Source organism: Felis catus, chromosome D4 (assembly GCF_018350175.1).
Source record: "Felis catus isolate Fca126 chromosome D4, F.catus_Fca126_mat1.0, whole genome shotgun sequence".
NCBI classification, from domain to species: Eukaryota; Metazoa; Chordata; class Mammalia; order Carnivora; family Felidae; genus Felis; species Felis catus.
The window spans coordinates 24,438,224-24,453,657 of NC_058380.1; the positions used below are offsets into that span (position 1 = coordinate 24,438,224).

General features: G+C 40.5%; 1 protein-coding gene across 3 annotated transcripts in view; it reads right to left on the minus strand.

Moving 5' to 3' along the window:
- Positions 1–406: 406 nt before the first annotated feature.
- The window catches only part of FRMD3 (FERM domain containing 3), a 313,991-nt gene continuing 298,963 nt past the window's right edge, over positions 407–15,434 (minus strand). For 2 of the 3 annotated variants that reach the window (XM_006939122.5, XM_045043767.1), the window contains exon 14: positions 2,122–5,852. In XM_006939122.5, the coding sequence (XP_006939184.3) occupies positions 5,257–5,852 (596 nt within the window). In that variant the 3' untranslated portion in view covers positions 2,122–5,256. Of the gene's footprint in view, positions 631–2,121; positions 5,853–15,434 lie in introns of those variants that run through there. The other variant, XM_019815813.3, reaches the window with a different exon arrangement.

Sequence of the window (15,434 nt, forward strand, 5' to 3'; positions counted from 1 at the left end):
GAGAAGCTGCTGTAATTTGCAAGACACATTTCAATACTCAGTACCCACAGGAAGTATATACAGCCATTGTCCTACTAAAAGTTTTTCTTTACAACCAGGAAAGTGGCCTTGGTTATCTTTACAAAGAGATATTTGATTAAAGCATCAGCTACAGGTAAAGAATAGGGATGCTTGGTTCCAACTAACCTTTTGTTCTTTACTAAGTCTCAAGCCCCCTCACTCACTTGCAGGGCCAATGTCAGTGGCCGACATCCCCTGATGCCTGAGGTCCAGCCAGAAGCAGCCCTGTCTTTCTTCCCCTGCTGCGGGTTGCAGAGATCCTCAATATTCTGGAGTGTGCTTAGTGTGACTCTCACCCCCAGCCACCACCCCAGTTCCCAGTAGACAATAGACACAATGGCCAAGAGAGGATTAAAATCAGTTTTATTAATAGGTTGGAGAGCACAGCTGGGATCTGACACCCAAGTGAGGCTTCTTTTGTCCTCTCTGAAGTGATGGCAGCTGAGCCCATTGGGTGGGGCTCGCCAAACTTACCCACCCCATCACAGACCGAGGCTGGTGTGTGGAGAGCCGAGTCCTGGCTGGGCCCACCACGGGCTGGTCCTGCTGGGTCTGTTTACTGCATGTAGACTGGAAGCCCAAAAGCAGGTCCAAGAGAAAGAGAGAGAGAGAGAAGAAGCAGGAGGACAAGTAAGCAGGGACTTTTAATACATTATCTCCACCCAGTAGAGACAGATGGCCCAAAGAGTCTCAAATTCATCAACCACAACCATCCCGAGGTCACCCCACAGGTGGAACCTTCTCCCCAGTACTTTCCTTCCAGGCTGGAATGTGATTAAGAGATCTTTTCCCTGTTGGGCTAAGCAAAGACTGTAGGAATAAGGAAAAGGGTTTCTCCCAAGAGATGAGGTTGGGTCAGGAGACTGGACTTCTCAAGGAATAAGGAGCCCAGAGTCACCTTGTGTGAACCTTCCAGTCTGTAGACACTAAGCCAAATAAAGTTGTGAGCTACGGCAGCTAGAGCTGGGACCATAGGTCCCTAAGTCACCTCATGCCTGAATAATAACCACAGAATTCTTTTCTTGCCTGTACTCTACAGCCTGACCTCTGACGACTGCTGAGTAAGAACTTGACAGACTTCCCCCACTCCCCACCCTCAGGTGGGCAAAATGGATGAAAGTGGTCAAAAGGTACAAACTTCCATTTATAAGATAAGTCCTGGAGATGCAGCATACAACACGGGAACTCTAGTTAACAATACTATATTGCACTGAAAGTTGCTAAGTGAGTATATCTTAAAGGTTCTCATCACCAAAAAAATAATTCTGTGAGGTGATGGATTTTGACTACACTTCATGTGTGATCATTTCACAACATATACGTGTATATATAACCATTATGTTCTACACCTAAAACTAATAGAGTTTTATATGTCCATTATATCTGAGTAAAACAGAATGACAGACTTGAGGCCACCACAGCTGATTGACAATTTGGCTTGACGTCTATGGTGTTCCTATAGAGCGCCCTTTTTGCTTCAACAGAAACACCTTCTGATTTAGCAATCAGGTATGGAGTTGTTAGCTTTGTGTCAAACCAAAGCAGAGGGCCTTTTAGGCCATGCTGTATGGAAGGGAAGATAAGAATAGAATAATAAGATTCTTCCAGAGCCCATGAACAGAAGTTTCATGGCAAGTGTTGCATCTGACGTGGCTCTCTCTGGCACAGGAAAGCACCCTTTTCTGCCAGAAATGACTACCTACCAATTTTTTAACATCCTGCAAGCCTTCCTCCTATCTGTAATGAAGAACCCTCTCTTCTGTTTTTTCCATGCTTTGCTATTTCTCTAGTTATCTTAATGCCATTAATTAGACTATAGCTATCTTTTATATCTGGGTGCATTTTCAGTACACTCAATATTCCTGGTTTTAGCCTGAGTGATTTCTGCAAAGGGTTGATTCCATCCATTACTTGTAATTTTGCTTTTTGTTTTGTTTTGTTTTTTCATACTATCACCATTCAAGGGTGACCTCATTCATGGTCAAATATGGCACCTTTCTGTAGTTTCCAATAGGCTATTTATACAACTTTCCTTTGAATAAAACTAAATGATTGCAGAAACATTTTTCCCCAGAGTATTTTTATTAGGGATTCCTGCCACCATATTAACATATAAAACAATCTGGATGTTGACATAGAAATGCAGGTTTCACTATACAAAGATAAGGCTCCAATCACAGGTCACATGGCCCCAGTATCTCTAGTATTTCAATGAAATCAACCTTTGAATTCTTCCCAGAGTTGTCTTTATAAATATTAGACAAACCACAAAATATATTCCAAATACATAACATTTTACAGTATGTTCCAAGCACAGACAGAAATACACGATACTTTACCTACATTTTTTTCATGATCAACTTGCATTAGCACTAAAGACAAGACTGTGTGTGTATATGTATTTGCCATATATGTGTGTATGTATAACCACAAATGTACACACAGTTGTTTGAACTGTGGAAAATTGAAAGCTTTGAGACTGGGTTTTATCCACCATGATATCTGAGAGGGAAAAAGAATAATATGTTACAGACTCCTCAATTGGGGAAAAACAAACACAACTGTGTATGAAAGGCATGTCAGTTGTGTGTATAAAAATACACACACATATATACAGATTCATATATAAACACATCTATGCCAATAATATGGAATATACATATACTCACACACTTGCTTTGAATTCTGTATCTCACTATGTTATAAACTCACCATCTTTGGAAGCACTTTTCTCCTCATTTGATTCAGGCAGCTGGTGACTGTCTCCTAACAAAACTTAAGTGGATATTTCTAAAAGGCTGATGCCATTCTGACAAAAAGGTATTTCAGGATCCAAGTTTTATGTTTGGTGGCTAGTGCTTAAATTCAGCAGACCCTATTCTGTTAACTCCTTCACTTAAAAAACATTTCTATTCAATAATGATGTTTTTTGCCTGAAAGAGATGTTAGCTGGAAATGTTAAAAGTAATTTGTTACTCCCTAATATAAATCTGCATGGTTGGATTGTGTGTGGCATTTATCCTGTCAGTATTGTTCAGGGTTTCATGATGGGCAATCATATATTGCTTCCATGATTAAAAAAAATATTTAATATTACTTTAAAAGGGCAAGGGCTAGGTTTGTTATGGTTAGAACCTCAAAGGAAATGATAAGCATGATGACAAGGGGGACTAATTTTGTGCAGACTATACTGGGTACCCTTTTGTCAGAAAGTATGACTTGGAAGTCATAACAAAGGGGAGTAAAAACCTTTGAAAACTTCCAAAATAAACTATAGAAAATCTCTTGCTACCAATAGAATTGGTATCAAATTTCAGGCAATAAAGATTCTTCAAGAAAAAGCAAAATAAATCACTGAAAGCACGTGAGAGAAAACACCCTACAAACTTAATAGCAAATGTGTATTATAGTTTGCTCAACTGAAGGCTTCATGAGCAGACTTTTTAAAACTTATTTTCAAACTTAAATGTCTAATACAGTGCTCAGAGCTCCATGAATGAGTAGGACAGGAATGGCCAATTTGGAAATCAGGCTCATGATAGAGTTGAAGCATCTATTACAGTTTAGGAGAGAATATGGGCATCCAATCTCTTTGTAAATGAAGGGATTGGAACGTTCTCAATCCAAGGAGAAATCCCAATGCCCTAAACTCCATACCCTTTTCTTTCTCAGTTATACCACAGTATTGGTAGGATCTGTTGCCTCCCCATGCAGAGTACTTGTCTTTCTGTTGTGGATTTAATGGTATGAAGGAAGGTACTAGAACATTTGTCCCCTCTGCTATCTGGCTAGGGAGTCATTTTACTATTTCACCCAGGCTGAAATGGTGGATCACCTAATGAATCCATTCTACTTTCTTAATGGGAGCCCCAATTATGAATGAGTTAAGATCTCAAGAAAACTGGGAAAGGAATATAATGGCCAACACAAACGAAGATCATCAGCATGATCAATAAGTCAAAATCCATTCTTTTCATATCCTCCCCCCATCCTTCTCACACACACACTTCTTTTGAAATTTCTTCCACAGAATCAAAATGAATGGCATGAGGGACCAAAAAACTATGCCTTAAAGTTTCTCCACTTTTATTTAGATCCACTTAAACATATTCGTGTCGACTCAACAGTAAGTACACATTATATCATCCAGTACCATGCATCAACACCGCTTTCAGAAAAGCTGGTTTGCTTGCCACCACTTGCGTACCAGCCTCACCAGAACTCCTGTTTTGCCACTTGCCCCATCCCCATCTGCTTCCCCTCTTGGGTTAATGTACGATCATGTGCAATTAACTACCATAACTTTTAACTTTTTTCCTTTAGTTTCACTTTCTTTTAAAAACGTTCTGCTTCCCCAACCAAAATATTATGGACAGAATGCAAATGAAAGTCCTCTTGTCCAAATACTTTGAAAAACAGACTACCCAGTATCAGCTTGAGTGTTCTTAGTTTCTACATCCTCTAGTTCCATCATCCATTTTAAGAGCTTACTTACTACAGTGTCTTTCTACCTATTTTCTATCTCCTCTGAAGGTAACAAATTATGTAATTGTTCAGCCAAAAATATTTTAAAAAACAAACCAGTGCCAAAACATTAAAAAATTCCCGACATACCCTTTGTGCATTAGTCTTACAGTCTGTACACTTAAATAACTCCAGGAGGCTTCTTTTTTTTTTTTGCTAAAAATTTACCAAAATATTTTGAACACATAAAAATAGTTTTAAAAAAACAGAAAACAAAAGCCCAGCATAAATTTAGTTGTATAGGCATCGGTTAGAGGACATTGTTTTCACTAAGGATTATATTCAAAAACTTTCTCTTGGGTTTTTACTAAAATTCTGATTCTGAACCTTATAATGGTGCTATTAAAAAAGGGGGAAATCTAATTCAGCGCAATGTATTCTGTATTATGATATAATAGATAAAGAGTATGTCTGTCGTATACTAAAAAATAAACATATTTTTGGTTAAAGGCCATCTTCCTGACCTAGAACTAAAATAACTGCATTTGACTTAAACTTACTTAGCTGCAGTGAATTATGGAAAGCTAACTTAAAGTTTTTAATAATCAGTTATGAGTAACGAACACCTGTTGATGGCCCCATGACCATTCGGAACCAGGCAGTTGCTGAAAAAACCAAAAAAAACAAATCACTAGTATTGAATATAGCCCTTAGTCACATGAGATATGAACTTTATGAGCAACCCAGCATGTAGAGAATGAGGTTTACTTTGCCAGCCACCCACTCCTTTAGAGGACAGTAGTAGTCATAGTGAAACTGCTCAAACTCTGGCGTCTGGCGGATTTCACATAAGAAGGAGAGATCAATACCTGACTCCAAAAGGAGGAGGAGCAGGGGGAATACAAAGAGCAGCAGCCCCAGGCCCACCACAAGGAGCCTGGAAAAACTCTTGACCAGTGGGTTCACCCGAATATGGCCGCTCAGAATGTCATAGCTCCACGACAAAGCTTGGCGAGCCTCCTTCAGCTCTTCTTCTTCGGCCATCAAAAAGGCATTTTCATCTGCTTCCAGTTCCTCAAATGAATCTGTGTCTTCTCTTTCCAACTCCAGCCTCGATGGACAGTCAAAGAGCATGTCAATCTCATCATCATCAACAGGGGTGGGGAGCAGGCTGGCACTCGGGTTGTATGCCAGTTCAGAGATGGTCAAGGGCTCTTCTTTTATTTTATCTTCCTCTTCACTTGGGGGGTTTTCATACTCCCGGGCTTCCTTCACTGGCGAGCTAGAGATCAAGGGGGCAGAAATGTCTTCTTTGGGTAAGGGAACACCTGTAAAGAGACATTTTTTACCCTTAATTTTATATTTCAGGTTGTGGGTTCCCTGCCCCCCCCACAAAGATCTGTAGATGGAAACCAACCAAAAAAAGAAAAAAATGGAATTCAGGAAATTGTTCTGTGGAATCCTAATTTTAACAGGGTCTGTTACAAAAAATGACTTTAAGGTGAGCATGCTAAACCCCAAATAACCAATGGCTGGCAATATTGGTGTGTGCAGTTATGGTCTGCAAACTTCCAACTTGGGCCATGTCGGCGAGAATAAGATGACAATAAACCACTATTGTAATTTTGAGGGGTGTCTTTTAGAAGTCAACACTATATAGAACTTCACTGCATGACAGATTATGGAATCTACTGTTCAATGATAATCTATTTTTACGTATTCTAGGTACAAGTTAGTGGTTTTGAGATTTAGATAACTGCGATCATGTATGCACAAATTTGCACCTTGCTCCCTTCATTTAACATTTTAACATTCTCTATGTTGAAATGGATGCCCGTTGGGTTGAGTCACAGCTAATGGCTATGGAGAGTAGTCCCCAAACCCATGTGACAGGAAGGGCTGGTGAGAACCCCTGGAAGCTGCGGTACTCAGCAGTGCTCAAGCTAAGGGGTAGGTGGGCAGGGCTGACTGCCCTCAGGGCAAAGCAAGGAGCCCTGTTGGCCAGAAAAACTGCAGCATGAGTCAGCTTGAGTGAGGACAACAAAGAGCCTTACTAGCCTTTGAGCTGCTTCCCCTGCCGTGTCCGGGCAGGGAAACTAATTCACAGCCCCACTCATTGCTGAAAATTTTAAGCCCGCCTGACCATGGAGCCTAACCAGCACACATAGGATGTTGCATAGACCATTCAACAGCCCTACTTCCAGTGGCACTTGAATGCAGAGCAAAACGAGTGGCCTCACCTGCCTGGGCTTTCCAGTGCACACTCTTGCTTAATCCAGGCCCCCAGAGAACAAACTATGCAGGTCCTGCATCCCATCCTGCTGCCCTAGCAGGGCAAGGAAGCTAATTCATAACCCTACCTTCCCTGCTGAGTATAGCATTGAGTCCTGACCATCCAGTAAGCCTACCCTGAAAATCTAGGAAACTCTGGTGCCCATCATACAGCCTCACTTGGGCCGGGCACCAAGCCAGCAGTCCTATCAAGCTGTTCTCAGTTGGCAGCACACCTAACCACCCATGATCTCAGAGCTTAAACCCTTGCCATGCTCCCAAATAGTCCATAATAGCAGGCCCAAAGATGTTACTGGTAGACCTGTCCAGAAATCCAAACCAAGCTAACTGTTAAACTGTCTTTGCCAAAATGAACCTGCAAAGTCTGGGAGAGGAGATCACTTACCACTTGCAGATACCAAAGTAAGGAATCAATAATCACAAAAAGGCAACTATGACTGCCCCAGAGGAAACTAATATAGCACTAATAACCTTAAAGAAATGGAGATCTGGGAACTGTCAAAGAATTCAAAATAATCCTCTTAAAGAGGTTTAGTGAACAAGAACACACAGATAACTAAACAAAATTAGGAAAATGAAAAATGAACAAAATGACAAGTTCAACAAAGAAGCAGAAACCACCAAAAAGAATCCTAGGGGCGTCTGGGTGGCTCAGTTGGTTAAGCATCCGACTTTGGCTCATGTCATGATCTAGCAGACCGTGGGTCTAGCAGACCGTGGGTTTGAGCCCTGTGTCAGGCTTTGTGCTGACAGTTCAGAGCCTGGAGCCTGCTTCAGACTCTGTGTCTCCCTCTCTCTCTCTGCCCCTCCTCTGCTCGCACTTTGTCTCTTTTCTCAAAAATAAATAATCCTAGAGCTGAGGAATAGAGTAACTGAACTGAAGAATTCAACAGAGAGCTTCAAAGGCACACTCAACTATGCAGAAGGAAGAATTAGCAACCCGGAAGATTGGACATTTCAAATTTTCCAGTCAGTAAAGCAAAAAAAAAAAAAAAAAAAAAAAAAAAAAAAAAAAAAAAAAAAAAAGTGAGATCAGCCTACAGACCTTATGGGATAAAATGAAAAGAAACAATACTGGCATTATGGAAATCCAAGAAGGGAAAGAGAAAAAAAGGGATGGAAAGGATATTTAAAGCAACAAAGGCTGGGCTTCTGGTCTAAGATACAACAAGAAGACCCTGAACTCACTTCCTCCACCTCCACACCAGATCTACAGCTAGTTACAGAGCAATTCCTCCTGAAGAATGGCGGGATGAATGAATAGCTTCTGCACAACACACTAGAACACATAGAGAATGGCAAGAGAGATGGAGACGTTGTAATGAAGGAAACCCCTACCCCTGATGCTGCCAACTACACAGGGGAGAGCTAATACTGAGACTGGGAGCAGATTCACTGCAGCACAGAAACAAGCTGTGGTTAAAAGAGCAGCTACAATATGAAAGATCGAGCCCTAGAACTCTGCCAGATGGCAACAGAACTGCTAGAACTCTCTCTGGATCAGAGGGGCTGGCAACTGTCACGGTTTACATTCCCCTGCCATCTCTATAGCACAGATGGGAGCAGGGTCTGGATAGAATAGCCAGGCTGCCACCTCAGGGAGCCCTAGGCACCCAGCCCATACCAGTCCTGGATGCCCTGGGGCACACAAAAAGAGCCGTGGTTTAAAAAAGCAACAGGGGCGCCTTGGTGGCTCAGTCAGTTAAGCATCTGACTTCGGCTGAGGGCATGATCTCCTGGTTTGTGAATTTGAGCCCCACGTCGGGGTGCTGACAGCTCAGAGTCTGGAGCCTACTTTGGACTCTTTGTCTGCCTCTCTCTCTGCCTCTCCCCGACTTGCTCATGTGCTCACTCGCTCGCTCTCTCAAAAATAAACATTACAAAAGAAAAATTTAAAGAGCAACAACAATACAAAGGATCCAGCTCTAGAACTCTGCCAAATGTCAGGCAAGCTCTGGAACTCTCTCCAGGTCAGAGGGGCTGGTGACTAGCATGGTTTACAGTTTCCCTCCATCTTGGTAGCACGGATGGGAGCAGGGTCCGTGAGGCCTGGTAGCACAGATGGGAGCAGGGTCCATGAGGCCTGGGACCCTAATTTACACCATTCCATTTGTCCAACCAAAGTGGCCCCGGCACAGCACACACCGAGGCATGCCTAATCAGTGCTCACGATAGCTCCAGTCATCTCACCAAGGTATCACAGGAGCAAAGCACCCTGCACTGCAGGCCCACACCTGGGCCCACACCTCAGCTCCAGATGACTTGCTAGGGCAAGCTCACACCTGCTTCAGGTCCAGCGACCCGAGCCAGAATGCTCCTTGCACAAGGCACCCTGGGAACACCCAGCTAGTACCTGCCTCAGTTCCAGGCACCAGGGTGCACCCTGTGTGAGCACCCCAGGACCCCCTGGCTTGTACCCACTTCAGCTCCAGCTGTTCTGCCAGGGTGCCCTCAGCACAAAGAGCCCTGCGAACCCCAGTCCATACTGGTCACAGCTGAGCCAGCCAAAGTAATCAGGAACACACAGGAGACAACCATACACAAGGCCATTCTTTTGTATTTAGAAGAGGCAGTTTTGCCACCTAAGTCATAGAAATAAACACAGAAAGTAAAGTGAGGAGACAGAGGAGTATGCTCCAAATGGAATAACAAGACAAAATCAGAGAAAAAGAACTAAATGAAATGAAGATAAACAACCTATCTGATAAAGATTTTACGGTAATCAACATACTGGGGCACCTGGGTGGCTCAGTCGATTAAGTGTCCGACTTCAGCTCAGGTCATGATTTCATGGCTCATGAGTTTGAGCCCTGGGTTGGGCTCTGTGCTGACAGCTCGGAGCCTGCTTCCAATTCTGTGTGTGCCTCTCCCATGCTCATGCTCTGTTTCTCTCTCTCTCAAAAATAAACATTAAAAAAAAATTTTAAAAAAGATGCTTGCTGGCCTGGAGAAAAGAGTTGAACTCCAAACTTAACCAAAGAAATGAAAAAATATGCAAGAGAAAATCAATAGTAACTTAGTGGATACAGAAGAATGAACAGATCAGTGACCTGGAAGACACAGGATTAGAAAGCACCTAACCTGAACAGCAAAAAGAAAAATTTTTTTTTAACATTTTATTTTTGAGAGACAGAGGCAGAACATGAGGAGGGGATGGGGAGAGAGATACAGAATCTGAAGCAGGCTCTAGGCTCTGAGCTGTTTGTTAACACAGAGCCCGACATGGGGCTTGAACTCATGAACTGTGAGACCATGACCTGAGCTGAAGTTGGATGCTGAACTGACTGGGCCACCCAGATGCCCCCAAAAAAGAATTTTTAAAAGTGAGTATAGGTAAAGGGATCTCTTGGCCAAAATTAAGCAAATATTCACATTATAAGGGTCCCAGAAGAAGAGAGGGCAGAACACTTACTTGAAAAAATAGTACCTGAAAACTTCCCTAACCTTTGGAGGGAAACAGACATCCAGGTACAGGAAGCACAGAGTGCCAAACAAGGTGAACCCCAAGGACATTAAGTACAATATAATTTCACTTATACATGGAATATAAAAAACAAAACCAAAAAGCCGAAACAGACCCGTAAATACAGAGAACAAGTCAATGGCTGCAGGGGCAAGGTGTGCAAAATGGGTGGAGGGGAGTGGGAGATACAAGCTTCCAATTACAGAAGGAACAAGTCACAGAGATAAAAGGTACAGCATAGGGAATATAGTTAATAGTCTTGTAATAGTGTTGTATCGTGGTGAATGGTAGCTATACTTGCAGTGACCACAGCATAATGTATAGAGTTGTCAAATCACTGTTGTCCATCTATGACTAATGTAACGTTGTGTGTCAACTATAATTTTTTTAAAAAGCAACAATGGCAGAAAACTTCCCAAACCTTGAGGGAGAAATACACATTCAGGCCCAAGAGGCTCATAGGACCCCAAAGAGGTTGAACCTGAATAGAGCAACACCCAGTCATATAATTTGTCAAATGTGAAAGACAATTAAAAAAAATGTTAATGTTTTTATTTTATAGACAGGGATAGAGCGTGAGCAGGGGAGGGGCAGAAAGAGAGGGAGACACAGAATCCGAAGCAGGCTCCAAGCTCTGAGCTGTCAGCACAGCGCCTGACGCGGGGCTCAAACTCACAGACCGTGAGATATGACCTGAGCTGAAGTTGGACGCTTAACCGACTGAGCCACCCAGGCGCCCCAAAAGACAAAGAATTTTAAAAGCAGCAAGAGAAAAGAGAAGTTACATACAGCAGAAACCCAATGAGACTATTGGCAGATTGTCAACAGACACCTTTCAGGCCAGAAGAGAATGGGATAACATATGCAAGCGATCAAAAGAAAAAAGCCTGCCAAACAAAAATGCTATACCCAGTGAAGCTGTCTTTCAGAAATGAAAGAGGAATAAAAACTTTCCCAAACAAACAAAAGCTGAGGAAATTATTTACCACTAGACCTACTTTACAAGACATGCTAAAGGTACCTGTTTTAGTGGAAATAAAAGGACACTAATTAACATCATAAAAATGAAAAAGGGAGTGTAAAACTCACTGGTAATGGTAAAATACAGTCAAAGTTAGATTGTGTAGTATGGTAAAGGTGGAACATAATTCATGTGCCCTTAGTAAAAGGTAAAAAACAATAAAAATCATAAATAAAATCTTATTACACAATATAAAAATATGTAAACTGTAACCATAAAATGTGAAAGGGAGCAGAAGTCAAAGTGTAGAGCTTAGGAATTCTGTTAAAGTTATTATTTTCAAATACGGTGTTATAACTTTAAGATAGTTTAAGCTTTATGGTAGCCACAAGGGAAAAATCTGTAGGAATTACACAAAAGAACATGATAAAGAAATCAAAGCCTACTGATACCACAAGACACCAAAACATTAAAAACAACAAGAAAAAAAGAGGATAAGAAACAAGGAACAATTATCAAAATGGCAATAGTAAGCCCTTAATTAGCAATAACTACTTTAAACATAAACAGATTAAATTCTCCAGTCAGAAGACACAGAATGGCTGACTGGATAAAAACAACTAGATCCAACAATATGCCTCCTACAGGAGGCTCACTTTAGCATTATAGACACAACATAGACTGAGAGTGAAAGGATGGAAAAGATATTTCAAGCATATCATGGTAACAAAAAGAAAGCAGGGTTAATCCTTCTTACATGAGACAGAATCTACAGTATAAGTTATAACATTTCCTTTTTCATGTATAATTTTATAAGGTTGGCATTACCCTGACACCAAAGCCAGAAAAGAACACTACCAGAAAACTACAGACCAGCATCCCTAATGAATATAGATGCAAAAATTCTTAGTAAAATAATAGCAAACTGAATTTAGCAACTCGTTGAAAGGATCATTTACCACAATCAAGGGGGATTTATACCTGGGAAGTTTCAACCTGCAATCAGTGTGATACATTACATTAACAGAATGAAAGAAGACATCTTATTTCAATAGACACAGAAAAGCATTTGACAAAATTCAACATCCATTTATGATAAAAACTCAGCAAATCAGGTACTGAAGGAGTGTACCTCAACATAATAAAAAGATCACATACGATAAGCCCACAGCTGACATCATACTCAACGGTGAAAGGCTGAATGCTTTTCCTCTAAGATCAGGAACGAGACAAAGGTGCCATTCTCACCACTCCTATTCAACATAGTACTGGAAATCCTTGCCAAAGCAGTCAGGCAAGAAAAATAAACAAAAGGCATCAGAGTTGGAAGAAATAAAACCTGTCTCTATTAATTGATAACATGATTTTATAAATAGAAAATCCTAAAGACTCAACTAGAAAACTTTTAGAGCCAGTCAACAAATTCAGTAAAGTTGCAGGATATATAATTAACACACAAAAAAACAGTAGTATCTTTAAACACTAGCAATGAATTATCTGACAAAGAAATAAAACAATCCCATTTACAATAGCATCAAAAACAATAAAATACTTAGGAATAAACTTAACCAAAAAGGTGAAAGATCTCTACCCTGAAAACTACAAGACACTGATGAAAGAAATTGAGAAGACACAAATAGAAAGATATCCCATATTTATGGATAAGAATTAATATTGTTAAAATGTCAACGCTACCAAAATCTATCTACAGATTCAGTGTAATACCTGTCAAGATTCTGATGGCATTTTTTATAGAAGTAGAGAAAATCCTAAAATTTATATGGAACTACAAAAGACCTTGAATGGCCACAACAGTCCTGAGAAAGAAGAATAAAGCAAGAGGTAACACACTTCCTGATTTCAGTAACGTATAGTAATCAAAACAGAATGGTACTGGCATAAAAACAGACAAAAAAATCATGGAACACAATTGACAGCCAAGAAATAAACTCAAGCATACCTGGTCAAATAGTATTCAACAAGGGAGCCAAGAATACTCAATGGAGAAAAGACAGTCTCATCAATAAAATGGTGCTGGGAAAACTGGATATTCACATTTAGAAGAAAGAAGCTAGACTGTTGTTCTTAGTCCACTCACAAAAATTAACTCAAAATGCATTAAAGACAGACAAAAAACATGAAACCACAAAACTCCTTGAAGAAAACACAGGAAACAAGCTCTTTGACATGGGTCTTGGCAATGATTTTCTAGATATGACACCTAACTTACAAGCAACAAAATAAATGAGTAGGACTTATGTCAAACTAAAAAGTTCTTCCCAACAAAAGAAACAATCAACAAACTGAAAAGACAACCTACAAAATGGGAAAAAAAATATTTGCAAACCATCTATCTGATAAGGAGTTAGTATATAAATATATTAAGAACTACAACTAAATGGCAAAAAAAAAACCTAAAAACAAATAATCCAATTAAAAATAGACAAAGTCCCTGAATAAACATTATTCCAAGAAGATATACAAATGGCCAACAGGCACATGAAACAATGGTCATGTATAGTCTTAGGAATTGAATTTAAATAAGAAAACACAGAAAAATCAGATTTGTGGTTACCAGAGGTAGTGGCTCAGAATTGTGGGGGAATTGGAGAAAGGGGATTAAAAGGTCCAAACTTCCAGTTATAGAATAAAGTAAGTGCTAAGAATATAATGTAAAACATGAAGACTATAGGAACACTGCCGTATTATACACATGAAAATTATTAAGATAACACATGCTGAGAGTTCTCATCGCAAAGAATTTTTGTTTTTTAAAAATCATATCTGTATGAGACAGTGTATCCTAACTAACCTTGCTGTGGGAATCATTTCACAACATATGTAAGTCAAGCCATTATACTGTACACTTTAAACTTACACAGTGATGTGGAGTGCCTGGATGGCTCAGTCAGTTAAGCATCTGACTTTGGCTAAGGTCATGATCTCACAGCTTATGAGTTCGAGCCCCGTGTCGGGCTCTGTGCTGACAGCTCAGAGCCTGGAGCCTGCTTCAGATTCTGTGTCTCTTTCTCTCTCTGCCCCTCCCCCACTCACAGTCTCTCTCTCTCTCTCTCTCTCTCTCTCTCTCTCTCTCTCTCTCTCAAGAATAAACATTAAAAATTATACAGTGATGTATTTCAATTATATCCCAATAAAACGGGGGGGGGGGAGAAGATGTGCAGAAGTGAATTATTGGTTGTCTCTTTCAAAATTCAGATATTTCCTGATAGCTCTGCTATGATAGCACTGAGCAATGTATATGAACAATACCATAAAACATGTAAGCCACATACAAGGTCCAACAAGCACATGAAAATATGCTTAACATCGCTAGTCATTAGGGAAATGCAAATCAAAACCACAAAAAGCACATTACACCCACTAGGATGGTGACTATTTTTTAAACCTGAAAATAACAAGTGTTGGTAAGAATGCAGAGAAATTAGAACTCTTGTACCAATGGGGGTTTAAAAATGGTTCAGCTGCTGTGGAAAACAGTTTGGCAGGTCCTCAAAAAGTTAAACATAGAACTACCATCTGATGCAGCAATTCTGCTGCAATGTATATACTCCAAAGAGTTGAAAACAACTACTCAAGCCAATACATGTACACAAATGTTCACAGTAGCACTCTTCCAGTAGTCAAAAGGTGGAAGCAACCCATCAGTGGTTGAACAGATAAAATATGGTGTGTTTAGGGGCGCCTGGGTGGCTCAGTCAGTTGAATGTCTGACTCTTGATTTTGGCTCAGGTCACAATCTCATGGTTCGTGGGATCGAGCCTCATGTCGGGCTCTGTGCTGACAGTGCAGAGCCTGCTTGAGACTCTCTCTCTCTCCCTCTCTCTCTCTGCCCCTCCCCTGCTCACACACTCTCTGTCTCTCTCTCTCTCAAAATAAACTCAAAAAAAATATATGGTATATCCATACAATGGAATATTCAGCCATAAAGGCAATGAAGTATGGATACATGCTACATGAATGAAACTAAAAAAATGTATGCTAAGTGAAAGACGACAGACACAAAAAGTCACATAATGTATGATTCCATTTATCTGAAGTATCCAGAATAGGTCAGTCCATAAATACAGAAAGTGCACTTATAGTTTCAGGGGCTGAGGGAAGAGAGGAATAAGTGACTGCTTAATAGGCTTCATCCTTTCGGGGTGATGAAAACATTTTGAAACTGGACAGAGG